This window comes from Aquarana catesbeiana, linkage group LG10 (assembly GCF_042186555.1).
Source record: "Aquarana catesbeiana isolate 2022-GZ linkage group LG10, ASM4218655v1, whole genome shotgun sequence".
NCBI classification, from domain to species: Eukaryota; Metazoa; Chordata; class Amphibia; order Anura; family Ranidae; genus Aquarana; species Aquarana catesbeiana.
In genome coordinates, this window is record NC_133333.1 from 87,674,966 (window position 1) to 87,688,785 (window position 13,820).

Here is a 13,820-nt window from a genome sequence, read left to right on the forward strand (position 1 = left end):
ACTTTCCTCGATGCTATTTCTAATTACATGGAGCCATTAATTTGTAGTCCACGGGACCGCTAATCTTTTAAAAATTTTTAGGAGCAAGTCATGTTTATTGTTTTTCAAATTAATCTGTCATGCAGCAGTTCATCAACTCAAAAAGGGAGTCTATGGGATTGTTTTACTAAAGACAAATAGTCTGTTCACTTTCCAAGGTAAGATGCACTTAGCAAGAGAATTTTCCCCAGAACTTCCTTAGTGAATGTGTGAAGCTCTGCTGGCTTCCATCATCGAATCATGCGTAAGCAAAATGTTTTTTTTTTTTTTTGTTTTTTTTCTTTGCATGTGCTTGGGTGTTCCATGCAAACTGAAATTTCACCACATTTACTAAACTCTGGGGCAAGGTCCTTTGCAAAGTGAACAGCCTTTTTGTAAATCAATCCCTTTATGTTGAGATTAAAAGAGAAGTAAAGGATTTATTTTCTCCTGAACCATACTTACCTAGGTGAATGCAGCATCGGCCTCTGCACTGAGAACCGAGCGATCGAACACCGCCGATCGCCCGGTTTTCAGAGCTCTGTGAGCAGAGAGCTGTAGACTGCCAGTCACAGCTCTCTGTTCTGCTACCTCCTCGTTTATTGGATCGTTGAGCTGTGGAGGGGGTAGGGAGCGGCTGGGTCAGTTTCTCAGCGGCTTGCTGAGAGGCTTAGCCCGGTATCAGTCCAGGCACCTGGCGGATCCAGACTTTATTGTCGCGATGACGCGGTGCCCGGATTGACATCCGTGACGTCAGCAGAGAGCGGACTTCAGCCCACTCTCTGCTGAAAACGGGTCACAGGAGTGCAAAACGAACTGCCTTTCTGTGATCCACAGGAGAAGTACAGCCAAACGAGCTTTGGCTATACTTCTCCTTTTAATGTTGAAGGGTAATTTTAAAGCAAGCTTTTACTAAGAGATGCAAGGGAGTTGCCTCCCTTCTAATGAAGATGCTGGTTGCCTGGCTACTACACTGACCAACTGAGTCCACTAAGGTCATTGACCTGGAACAATATGCATATCCGTAAAGCTAGGCCTTGTGCATACTATGCTCTTCTTAACGCTTTTCTCCTGAGGAGAAATGCGGCATTGAAAATGAGCCTAAAGCACGTCAAGCATTTGGGCCTTCATTAATTTCATTGACAAGAATTGTAATTTGTTCTGGCCATTGAAATTAGTACTCTGGCCATTTAAGTGCTAAACGTGTTTAGGTGCATTTAGATGCTTCAGGTGTATTTCTGCCCAAAAGCTTCCCTCCTGAATGCGATTTTTGGCGCATTCAGATTTGTGCCCCTAAACACCCTTGTCTCTAAATTCTAGTAAATGCTTGTGTGCATGGACACACAGGCTAACCTAGAGGGGCATTTAGGGGCAGAAAACATTTTTTAAAAAGGCCAAACGCCTGTAATTCAGGCATATGACAGCTGTAGTGTGCATGAGACCTAAGACATCCTTGTGTCCAAAAAAAGGGTCAAGAAGCAATAAACACAAGAGACGCGTTTTTGACAATTCTTTTATTTAAAAATAAAAAAGTAGTGTCACTCGATATAAATCAATCACGCCGTCCGCCGACCCGAAAAAAACTCTCCTGCCCCCTGGGAGGCCTCCCGCCGAGTGTCTGCTCTGCCCTTTTAAAATGTCTTAAATTTCTGACGTCACGGACTGGTGCATGCTGGGCATGTGACGTCACAAGCCAGCGGGGTCACCACTGGAGGTGGCCAGCTGGCCCTGCCCCTTACCTATATAAGAAATATCAAAGCGCAGAGCAGGCATTAGGCAGGAGGCCCCCCAAGAGGCGGGAACGTTTTTTATTTTTTGGGTCAGTGGACGGTGTGATTGACAGTCGATTTACATCGAAGGACACTTTTTTTTTATTTTATTATTTTTTAATAAAGGAATTGTCAAAAACTTGTGTCTGTTTATTACTTTTTGACACTTTTTTGGTGAATGGGTAGGGGTATTATGTACCCCCTAACCATTCACAAGGGCGGGATCTGGGCCCACTAGTTAAAGCCCCGCTTGCAGATCCCCACAACCACTGGGCACAGTTGTGGGAATGAGGCCCTTGTCCCCATCAACATGGGGACAAGCACCCACCCCCCTCCCTTCCTGACCTGCTGGGCTGCATGCCCGGATAAGGGTCTGGTACGGATTTTGGGGGGGGGGGGGGGGGACCCCACCCCGTTTTTTTTTTTTTTTTTGTTTGTTTTGTTTTTTTGTGTTTTTTGGGTTTTTTTTTTCTATTTTGGAGTGGGGTTCTCCTTCAAATCCATACCAGATCCAAAAGGCCTAGTTTGGACTGGTGGGGGGACCCCATTCCGTTTTTTTCTTTGTTTTTTAACCAACACTTTTTTTCTTTTCATTGTTCAGCTGACAGCTGATGACTTGTTGGTTGTTAAGGGCGCCACGGCTGGCTTCCCGGCCCTGCTTCTTAACAACTAGCTTACACTGCACCCTGATTGGGCAAAGCTTAGAAGGGTGTTTGTCAGGGCGAACACCCCGCAAATTCGGGTGTCCAAAGAACAGCCGAAATGGCAAATATTCAGCCCGAACTCCTGCTCGGGCCAAACCGTTCCCCCATCCCTACTAGTCATCGTGGGGCAGTAGGTAAATATTTGACAGGACTTTACGTGGCTTCCTAGTTTCATGAATACTTTGATTACCAGATATTATACAGATATTGATAATGTATAAATAAGGTTTACCTCCCTTCTTCTCTTCATGGTCTGTGTCAGACTGTCCTGCATATCATGTACATTACAGTAGACCAGCCAGCTTCTGGGTCACCTGTAATAGACTTCATAGCTGTTTTAGAGCACTTGAGATTGTCACTTTGAGTAATCCAAGTGACTCCGCTGTAGCCACTTCCTGGCTAAAGTGATGTTGTTGATCTCTGCATATTTTATAAATGTACCATTGCTTTTAAATAATGCATTTAATTTCAGCTCCTAGCTGTAGAATGGAACAGCTTGCAATAGATCATTAGAGCGGAAGGACAGGTGAATTACTTTTCCCCTTATGATTAAGTTCAGAGACCCATTACCGTTGTCTTGAGAGCTGAAGCAATCACAGAAACTTTAAACCAAAGTTTGAACTTGTAATAAGACAAAAAAGACAATCTTAAGATCCCAATAATAGTTCTTTTATTGCCCCTTCAGTTTAAACTTAACAAAGGCAGTTTACCATCTAATGAATTTTGACATTTTAGTAAAGTGAGGTGTACATTTTAACCAAATCGGATACTGTGGTGACTGTTTATCTGTAATTGATAGTGGAAATAAATACATGAACGTTTTAGTCTGATCTTTGTAAAACTTTTCTTCTATTGCCACCCTGTGGACGAAAGAGATTTTACATCGCTTGCATTGCCTTTGTTTCAAGGATAACATGTTTTTTTTAATTTTTTTTTTGCTTTGTTGTTCAGTTTTCGATGCTCAAGGTGAAATCCCTAAATTCATTTTTCTATTGTCTTGGGTTTTTTTTTTTTTTTTTGTATAGTTACATTGGTCCAAGTATTCATATTCCATACCTGGTTGATCCCTGTAGAGGCAGAGAATCACTGTAGTAACAGCAGCTGCTTCAGTGATCCTTGCGGTCTTACCGGGTCCTGTGCCAACCAGTTGTCTTGCTGCATAGCAACCAAAGGGGGTTGTCTGTTGTGCACTGGTGCCATTTTTCTCAAAGAATACAAGGTATTCTCTGATTGGACAAGACTGAGCTCTCAACATCACCACCCTGCCTCTTTACCATGTCAGAGCACATTTTACATTTATTGAAAAAGTGCAAAGCGTAGTCTGAATACCAAGTGAGCGATAAAATTGTAATTTCTTTACTTTATTATTTTATATATGTGGTTTACAGTTACTTGACGCAAACACACAGTAAAGGAGGTTGGGGTGTGCAATAAAGGCAATTTTTTTGTCTCTTTAGGTGTCTAGTCACATCCAAGTTCTAGCACGGAGGAAGTCTCGAGAGATCCAGTCCAAGCTTAAGGTAAGTAGGAAACTTTCTCCTTATCTGCTGGCTTTAGCCTCTGCTTATGCCTGCTGCATTGTATATGACTCTGCTTCTGTGCCTGCATCCTGACTTGCCTGCATTATGTATGGCTATGCTTCTGCTCCAGACAGGATGAACGTACATATTAATACCAGCATTATGCAGGAATAGATCAATGTTTGTGTGGCAGAAGCTGACCATCCACTGAATTATCTATATAATGGGCTCATAGCATTGTTAACTTTATGAGGTATGGGGATCTTTTGGTGGTAGATTTGTATGGGTTCTCAGGAATATAGAAAAATGAATCCAGGGCTTGATAAAGGCCATTTTCTGAATCTATTTTAACTTTTAAGAGTTGACATTTTAGCAGCAAGCAGCGTGTTTTGCTTATGTTTAAAAATACTTTTATGGGTATTTTGTAGTAGCTAGATGTCTGATGTATTTTATGTTTTGTTTGATACCTGGTTTTATTTTTATTTAGGATTAATGATGCATATTCTTTTTAGATCAGATTCAGTTTTGTGCTAATAATAGAGAGTTTTGAAAATCTAAAGGCTTGCTACATATGTGTAGTTTAGCAAACAGTAGTTCTAATAGTTATAAGTGTGAAATGATGTGTTACATGAGGATGTAAGGCCATAGTGTAGTTTTTCATAAAGTATGCCGTATGTACCACTTGTTGTATTTACCATCAGCGCAGATGGCTCACTTGAAAGATTGAGGGTTTCCTTGAGGAACTGCCTTATGGTAGAATATACTTACTCTAGTACCTGTTACCAGTGGCATATAGGGAGTGTGGTGAGGCTGTATGGGCTTGTGAGTCTAATAGACATGTTGGAGAAGACATCATTCCAATGGTTGCTAGTAGTGTAAGCTGACAAATACCAATATCCCAAAGTTACAGTGAAATGTCACTTTGTTGACTTCTGTTTTTTGTGTTCCTGTTATTTAGGTTTTGTGTATATACTCTTTAAGCATGTAACACAAAATACTTACCAATAAGTTCAAACTTGTTATTTTTATTGGTATCTCGTCATCTCACAGGAATTGCCAATATTCACATTGTATAATGGAAAAAGATTCACAAATTTTCCATATCAATATCATTTTAAATGAGAGCAAGTAAAAAATTGGCAAGTATTTACATCAACAGAGCTTTAGGGCCTAAAATGTTGCACTTTGCCACACCTCCTCATAGATCAGTCTATAAAGGTTTTTGAAAATGGAAGCGGTCATGCATTGAAAAACATAATTAAAGTGAACCTAATTTACCTACCCAGTGTTACAGGATGATCCTTGGTTTTTGCTGCAGGGATAATATGGCCTTGTAACCTTCCAACTAATACCTAAAAGACAGGTGTTACATTAAGGATAATGGGTCAGCTATAGTGTATGGGTAGATTTGAGATGATTAGAATATAAATTGGTTAAACTGTTCTAGGTGGCAGAAATTCTATGTACAAGCGAAGCACATAACTTTCTTGCATTAAAGGCAGACCATTAGAAGGGAGTATGCCTTGGCAGCAGAATAACATGATATTAAACGGGTACTGCTGTTACTGCACAATAGTACAAGGATGCAGGGAGAGGAAAAAGATGCAAATGTCGGGCCCTCAGCACAGAATCACTAGTTACTTAAAACCTTAACAGGAACCTGTGCATTCTTAAACAGGGCTGCAGCACTCTAATTGCATTTATGAGTATCCAACAGAGCTGTTACACTGTTATCGAGAATATGCCCTTAGATTTAGGAAATGTTATGTACGCCTGCACAAAAATCCTCATAAAGCCAGTGACATATTTGTGGTCATGCTGGGCCCATAGCAGTTGCATGACTTGCTATGTCTACTGTTAAATACTTGTTCTGCTATAGAATGGAAAGGCTCCCCCAATCCTGTCCTCCTCTTGATGGATTTTGAAGTTTTGTCCTTTGGTAACAATTTGTTCTAGACTGGTCTGTCCTGCCTCTAGAGCTGTGACCAATTCCTGTTCTGCTTTGCCTGGCATTTGTTATGAATACGTCTAAAAGGCCGGTGCCATGAAAACACTATTTCTGTACAGCAGCACCATCATGGATTAACATCACCGTGTGAACTTTAACATCTCTTGCACTGACATATCCAAACATTTATCCTCACTTTGTCCTTCTGAGTGACACATTTTCTGTACTTTCCCATTCTTCCTTTACTGCATCCTTTTCACAGTAACCACATTCTATAACTGAACCGCTCTTCCTTCTGCCCCTAACCACCCTAAAGCTGCCCACTCTTTCTGTCTTTATTATGATCATGTATTTCTAAGTTGTTTTCCGTCCTGTTGTTCATTGAAACACATGTATTATTGTTTTGATTCACGTTTCCACTCTCTTCCTACTGTTCCTCTGTGTCCCTCCCTTCCCTTTACCCGACCCTATTCCATTTCATTCTGTCCAACTTCCCTGCCTTCCTCCCTCCATGTGGACTGCAACTTTCCTGTTCTCCGCTCTGGATGACAATCTCTTTGTGTCCAGGCTATGAACATGGTAAGTTGGTGTATCAAAATACCTTAACCTCTTAATATAATCCTCTACCTTTTTTGATGAATTCGGGTTGTATGGAGATATTGCTTTGCATGAAATAGAATAAAATGTAGTCCTATGGCTTTGCTGCAGCCTACAGTTAAAATTAGTGAAATGCTAATGATAGTTTGGAAACAATGCCACCTTGTTGTTAAAAGGTCCATATAATTTATCTTAATTTGCATTTTTGTTCTCTGCAAATTTTGATACATATTATTTCTGATTAGATCTGTGGTCTCTTGCCAAATGTCTCCAAGCTGTGCAGCCACTTTCTCATGCCTAAGGGGCATATTTATAAAGCGGTGAATGTGACATTCACCATATATTTACTGCAGATGAATTTTTAGTGCATGCATGTTAAATTACAGGGGATAACTAACCATCTGTGAATGGTCACAGCCACCATTTTATAAATATGTTCCACTGTGTGTGTGAGTGAGCCTGCAGTGAGATTAGGCTAGGTTCAGATCTTTGCGTGTCAGGAATGTTTGCAAAATTCACTTTCCCTGCGCAGAGAGACGTGCTGCCCTTATGCAGACACACGGCGGTGCCATTAATTAGCAAAGAATCTATATATGGTACCGTATATTATCATGAGAATATTACACAGTTGGATGGTAACTTGAGAATCACAAAAAAAAAAAAAAAAACGTTAACAATAGAATATGAAAATGTGAAACAGCTCCCATTGTAAATGTGTGCACTATTATAAACAAAAAGTTAAAATAGAACGGAACTAAAGGCTTTTCTTTCATTTTTGGATAGAGTAGGGAAGGTTATAACCTCATCAGGTTTTATATTTCCATTTGTATCCTGTTGGGAGATCCCCCTTCGCTTCCTGTCCCATAGCCAAAACAGGAAGTGAGACTAAACCCCTGCAAAGTGAGGGAATCGCTAGTTGTAGCTAGGATCACCAGAACCCATGTCCCCATTGGACGATTTCTATTCTATTACAGTTCCTGCGACAACCCAAAATTGAAGATTTTCTTTAACTTTTGGTAATGATGGTAAACGGGACAAAGAGAGGGCGAATCTCTCTAACAGTAACAGGGACACAGACAGTAATAAAAGCCGAAAAGACACTCCTATGTTTTTTTTTTTTTTTTTTTTTTAAATACTGGTTTTCTTTAAAGTGATTTTAAACACAAGTTTTTTTTGTTTTCTTTTTTTATATAGTAAACACCGCTTACCTCCTCTTCCAGGGTCCCCTGCCAGCATTCCTGGCCACTCCCTCCTGCCAAGTGCCCCCACAGCAAACCATTTGCTCTGGAGACACCCAAGCACCCGAGCCGCTGCTCTGCATGTCCATTCACACACAGAGCCTCACCCCCCTCTCTCTCCTCATTGGCTCAATGATTACCTGTCCAGCAGGTAGTGTCCTGAAACTTCAGTTCTGGGTGCTGCTACTCTCCGAGGACACAGTCGGAAGGGTGTGTAGAATAGAAAAAAGTGTCCCTGGCTGCTGTGGTTCCTTTCACTGACCCCTGTGTTAAAAGGACCATCTGTGATCTAGTAATGTAGCTCTTCAAAAGAGTCCAACACTGGACAGATAACTAATAAAGCTGCTCCTTTCACAGGGTAATGCCGTTGGCAGTGTTTGCACTCCCAGACAGGGCAATTTTTAAATTTAAGCATTCTCAAAATAGGGTCTTGGACGGAAATAACATCTGACAGAAATGTAATTCTGTAAACCAACCCCCCCAAAAAAAAAAAAAAATTCCTGAACTCAAAGTGGAACTAAAACATCTTTATAAACATTTAAAACCATTTGTACCATGCACTGAATGATTGACTGCTGGTGTGTGCTGTGAGACACAGTGCCAGTGCACTTCTTCACTGAACTTTATTATATTCATTATATTATATTATATTACTTTATAGGGAAATTTCTATAAAAGTTCTATTTAGTTCAGCAGTGTTGCGATGATGTGATTTGTGTTGCAACCCACTGCTTTGAAAAAAAGCACTAGATGCAGCACTTTCCCCTCAGCGCACACCACATTGGGAACAAGGAATTTTGTCTTATCTATGCATTGGAGCTACTCTGGAAATAGCGGCCAGCGTAGCCCTAACGCCTCTGGTGTGAACGAGCTCTCTTATTACTAACACTTGAGATGTTTATGTGCTTTAAAATGCAGCACATCCTGTATATTTAATTTTCAGTTACTCACTTACAAATATACTTGCATCAGATTCCTGGCATCTAAGTTATGCAGAGGGAAGGAATTTGCAATGTCAGAGTTATGTAGTAATCCACCTCTGTGTTCTCGCAATAAAAGAGTGCCTGGTATGCAGTGACCTTGCAGGAAGTACTCCAGGACTTCTAGTCACATGACTATTGAGTCACTCAGAATTGCTCAGGGCATCTGAAGCAGTGTGCATGACTGGGATTGTTATAGGAAGGACTTTATTCCCAGGAGAGGTTCACTAACCGCATCAAATCTGCTTCTGGCTACCAGAGACAAGGCCAGAGTGAAATCTGCATAGGATTGCAAGGAAAACTAAGCTTGTAGACTAGCACTTTGGGGTTTAGAACTTTGCAAGAACTTCAATTATATGGAAGAGCTTTTTTAACTTGGAAATAATGGTTACATGCTTTAAGTTTAAGTTTAAGAAGATGATCATGAAATTTTGCATAAAAGAGTCAGCTGTGCCTGTAGGCATAATACAGGCTTTCCCACCTTTTGGGCGCAACTACAAAGATGTAGCAACTCCTCTCCTTCAGCAGTTATTGCTGGAGGCTCAGAGATAAGGAAGTCATTGTGTTATGCCATAACGCCTTTCAGCCTTTGGTGAAATTATCCTTTAAGCATAACTATGCATTCAAAGCTAATAGTAAAACATAATCTTTCCCACATAACTAAAATGTACTCGAACAGCAGTACACCTCAAAGGAAAAAAGCTGTGTATTCATTGATCTTGAGGTGATAGACATCATTTTTTAAAATTTCTTAAGTTTCTTTCTAAAAAGTGTCAGTTTGAGAAATGTGTCCTGTTACTGCCAGAAGCATTCTGACTTGGCTAATGCAGACTGAGTGATGTCAAAGTGAGTTAGTAGAAAGAGAGAAAAGTAGCAAAGAAGAAGTTGTAAAATACTGAAGGGACATATTTCAATCAAGCTAAAATTCTTTCTTCCAGTTCTTTTAGTGCATGTCACAAATCTTAATCTGCCCTGGGCGGTGGACATGTGAGATTTTTTTACTTCTCTTTACTTATTTAAGTCCAAGCTGTCGGTTTATTTTTCCATTTCAGACCCCAAATTTCTCCTAGGATTGTTGGGTAAGGAGTGAGTAGAACATGATGCTCTTTTCTTTAAACCTTCTTGACGAATCTGATATGGCACCTCCTATAGAACTCAGAGGCCTGTAAACCATTTGTTTGTGCTTGGATGAGCATTGGGCAACATGTTTTCAGCTAGAAAATTTCAGACCCCAACATACTCCAGATGGAGTTTCCCTTGGGATTTTGGGTAACGAGTGAGTAAAACATGATGCCCTTTTCTTCAAACCACCTCATCGAATCTGATCTGGTGCCTCCTATAGAACTCAGAATCCTGTAGACCATTTGTGCGTGAATGAGCATTGGGCAGCACATTCTCAGGTTCTTCCATACTAGACAGTTTGTAGGAGCCTGAGCAGTAGCATATCCTGTAGTTTGCACAGTTAAACTTTTTCTATTTTACATGATGCCCAAGAATTGTGTTGGTTTTCCATGTTGGAAGGCAGTGCAAGACTTGGGTGTGTGGCTCTTGGTGCCATAAACAAGTTTTTCCAGAGTGTTGCCAAATGCTAAGGTACCTGTTCATAAGGGAGAGTAGATAGCATTATCTGCCCTTTGGCTTTTATGCCTTATTTTTAAAATGCAGGCTAGCAGTGGGTAGAATCTGCAGTGTCGTATATGATTAAAGAAGAGTCTGGTTACATAGCAGCCCTAAAGTCATACTACTTATGCTGGCTTCTAAGCAAACTGCCCCTGGAGTGTATACGTACGTGTGTGTGTGTGTGTATGTATATAACTGTGTTAGGGACTTCAGCATGTGAGCTAATTTTAGGAGAGGGGACTGATGGCAAGCATGCTTTACAGTTTATGTTCACACTATACAAATACACTAATGTGAAATCAGCAAAATATGTCATTGGGTTGCTACGAGTTACTGTACTTGGCCAGTGCATTTGAAACTGCCTTCTAAAATAAGCTGACATATATGTGTTAAAGCGGTTGTATACCCCACTTTCACATTTTTACCTACAGGTAAGCCTATAATCAGGCTTACCTGTAGGTAAAATGAATATCTCCTAAACCTGTACCGTTTAGGAGATATTCACCTTGCTTGCAGCCACTGACGTCAGCGGCGCATGCGCTCTGACATCTGGCGGATGCTGCCGGACTCCCGCGCGCATGCATGGGAGTGACGTCATTGCAGCTCTGGCCACTCACAGAGCAGGAGGCGCAAATCCAGAAGAAATGCAGAGGGAACATGTCAGCTCCCTCAGCGGTGACCGGGAGGCGATGCCTTCGTTCAAAGGTAAGTATTTCATAATGAGCTAGTATGCGGTGCATACTAGCTCATTATGCCTTTGCCTTACAGGTTTTTTTCTTTGCGGGTATACAACTGCTTTAAATGGGAAGAAATTACAATAATGTTATTTGTTTCTAGCGTGTTGGTTAATTTAAAAAGAACTCCTGCTGGTTTACAAGTAAATCTCAGGAGATGTAGGTTGCTGCCTGCTCTTTACAATTTACACTTTTATTGAGCACCAATAGTGTAGCTTTTGCTATACATCTGGTTCTCCAACATCAGACTTGTGGCTCTCCTACTCTGCAGCCACCCTGTCTGTCCCCCTCTACCCTGTCTATTTACGGATCACTTTGTATTTTGCCAAGCATTCTGTGAATAGACCAGGGGAGATGAGCGGCAGGCAAATGACAGAACGCCAGAAGTTTAACAAAAGCTATACTGTCATTGCTTAAAGTGATTGTAAACGATCACGTTGTAAAACCACCCATTCAATTTAAAATAGAAATGAAAGGCAAAACAGTTATGTATAGATATAAAAAAACATAATGAATACCTTTTTTTCCCTTTTGCATCACATTCCCTCTGTTCTCAGCTGCATAAGGGCTGGGGGAGGAGAAGCAGCTGCACACTGAGCTTCCCAGTGAATGGCTATGCAGCGGGGGCATGTCAGGACAAGTGTGATCATTTGGAGGAAAGTAAAACGGAGTTCCCAGCATAGCTAGAGAACTGGCCACGGTGTGCTCTCCTGCTTAGTGTGGTCGGTTTTTAATAGGAAAGCAAGTGGGCTAGCAGGATCACCAGGGATTTCACATAAAGGAAGCAATTCAACAACAAGAGAACAGGATACTTTCTCATACAAGTACATGCTACATTAGGCACATATCAAGAATATGAAGTGTTGGGGTAATAAACGCTTTAAATAAAGCATAAATAACGGGCAGATATCCAGGAGGTGGCATACACCTTTTGAGACCGAATTCCTTGTAACCCAGCGTTTTTGTTTTTTTTGTTTTAATTTCCTTTTAAAATTTTGACCGCCAACAAAAGGCCTGGCATAATGGTTAGTGTTCTAAATATTTAAGGATAAAAGGTTGCCTGCAGCAACCAGACAGATTTCCATTGTCTTTTCATTGTGCTGGTTAGACAGAAGACAGCATGTGTTTGGCCTTTTCCTCTCCTACAACCCATTTTTTCTATAGCAAAGTAGTACTCAAAATCAAAGTGACATTCTTGTGGTTGGATAAACATTCTCATATGGGAAGTGGGATACTTGAATTGCATTTTGATAAATTCTGTTGGTTGCCTAAACAAACCACTTCCTCAAAAAAAAAAAACGCATTGAATGAATTTATTAATATTATGCAGTAGAAGTTTTTTTTTTTTTTTTTTTTGATGAATTGGTTAAAAAATGGCATTTTGGAAATATGGTAGCTTTGTTTTTTTTTAAACATGGTTTTCAAGTGTAACGTCCTATTTTAAAGTGGCAGGTTTACGTAACCGCTGCCCATCCATTTTATTTGGAGTTTGGCCTGCTGTTCACCTATCAGGTGCAAATGCCCCTTTTGTGAGTATGGGGGGCCATTTAACTCACTCCCCCTTCTCTCATATGACAGCACTGGTGATCAGGCCCGGATTTACTCCCTTTGCCGCCTCAAGGCCGGGTCCTTCAATGACGCCCCCCCCCTCCCCCACACCCACCACCATTCTCGTCCTTTATCAATGACTGCTACAATAGATCAATTAAAAACATATCTCCACACACGAGAAATAGCACCAAAAGAAAGCTCTATTTGAGGGAAAAAAGTCAGTTTTGTCTGGGAGCTACGTCCCACGACCGTGCAATCGTCAGTTAAAGCGACGCAGTGCCGACTTGCAAAATGTGCTCTGATCTTTGGCCAGCAAAAATGGTCTGGGGCTGAAATGGTTAATAATTGAATAGTGACTAAACAAGAATTTGCCAGCAAGTTGCTGTATCAATGTCATGAATGATATTTGCTGCCACGTGAACAAACATTAACCTGGTCGTGGAAGTTTGTCTGGCGCAGTGGCAGGGCAAAACTTGCAGCCCTCGTGGGCAGGGGGAGGCTCAGCAGGGGAACTGAACTGGAGAAGTTGGGCTGCTGGCAGTGTGCTCCCCTGTAGTGGCTGTTGGACTCGGGAGTAGTCGGCAGCGGCCCCGGGCCTCACTGGCACTGACTGGGCAGTGGGCACAGGCTGGATCCTGGTGACTCGTCGCTCTGGTGTGCCTGGCTGGTCTCTCTCCCTCTCTGCTCCTGGCCGGAGGCAGAGAAGGAGAGAGGAGGTGGGTGGACTCAGAGTCGGAGGTGCGCTGCTCAGCCATAGGGTGCACTGCCCACGTGTCAGCCGACGTCACTGGTTGCTAGACGCGGGGCAGCCCTAGCCTAGCAACCAGTTCTGCTTCAGATGAGTGTAACTATATCAGAGTGGCTGAGGCGGACCGTTTTTTTTTTTTTTTTTTTCTTTTCATTCCGGGACACTGTATTGTCCCGGAATGAAGGTGCCCGGGACACGGGACAAAGATCATAATTAAGGGACAATTCCGGGCAATCCGGGAAGTCGCCGCAGGAGCGGCGCCGCCCCTGCACCACTGCCGCCCCGAGGCCTTGCCTTGGGGGCCTTGTGGGAAATCCGACCCTGCTAGTGATTTGTGATTGGGCAAAAGCCCAAGTTCATTTTGAGGAAACTGTACACCGGTGAACACTTTGA

The 13,820-nt window shown here is 41.8% G+C and overlaps 1 protein-coding gene and 1 long non-coding RNA gene across 8 annotated transcripts in view; one reads left to right on the forward strand and one right to left on the reverse strand.

Annotated features, from left to right (window-relative positions):
* The window catches only part of LOC141110765 (transcriptional enhancer factor TEF-1-like), a 126,171-nt gene that overhangs the window by 88,049 nt on the left and 24,302 nt on the right, over nucleotides 1-13,820 (forward strand). For all 6 annotated transcript variants that reach the window (XM_073602358.1, XM_073602361.1, XM_073602364.1 and 3 more), the window contains exon 4: nucleotides 3,949-4,011. In XM_073602358.1, coding sequence (XP_073458459.1) covers nucleotides 3,949-4,011 — 63 coding nt within the window. The remainder of the gene's footprint in view (nucleotides 1-3,948; nucleotides 4,012-13,820) is intronic.
* LOC141110766 (uncharacterized) overlaps nucleotides 1-13,820 on the reverse strand; it is a 90,759-nt gene that overhangs the window by 39,058 nt on the left and 37,881 nt on the right. For both annotated transcript variants that reach the window (XR_012236341.1, XR_012236340.1), the window contains one exon: nucleotides 5,294-5,363. This is a non-coding gene — a long non-coding RNA (uncharacterized lncRNA). The remainder of the gene's footprint in view (nucleotides 1-5,293; nucleotides 5,364-13,820) is intronic.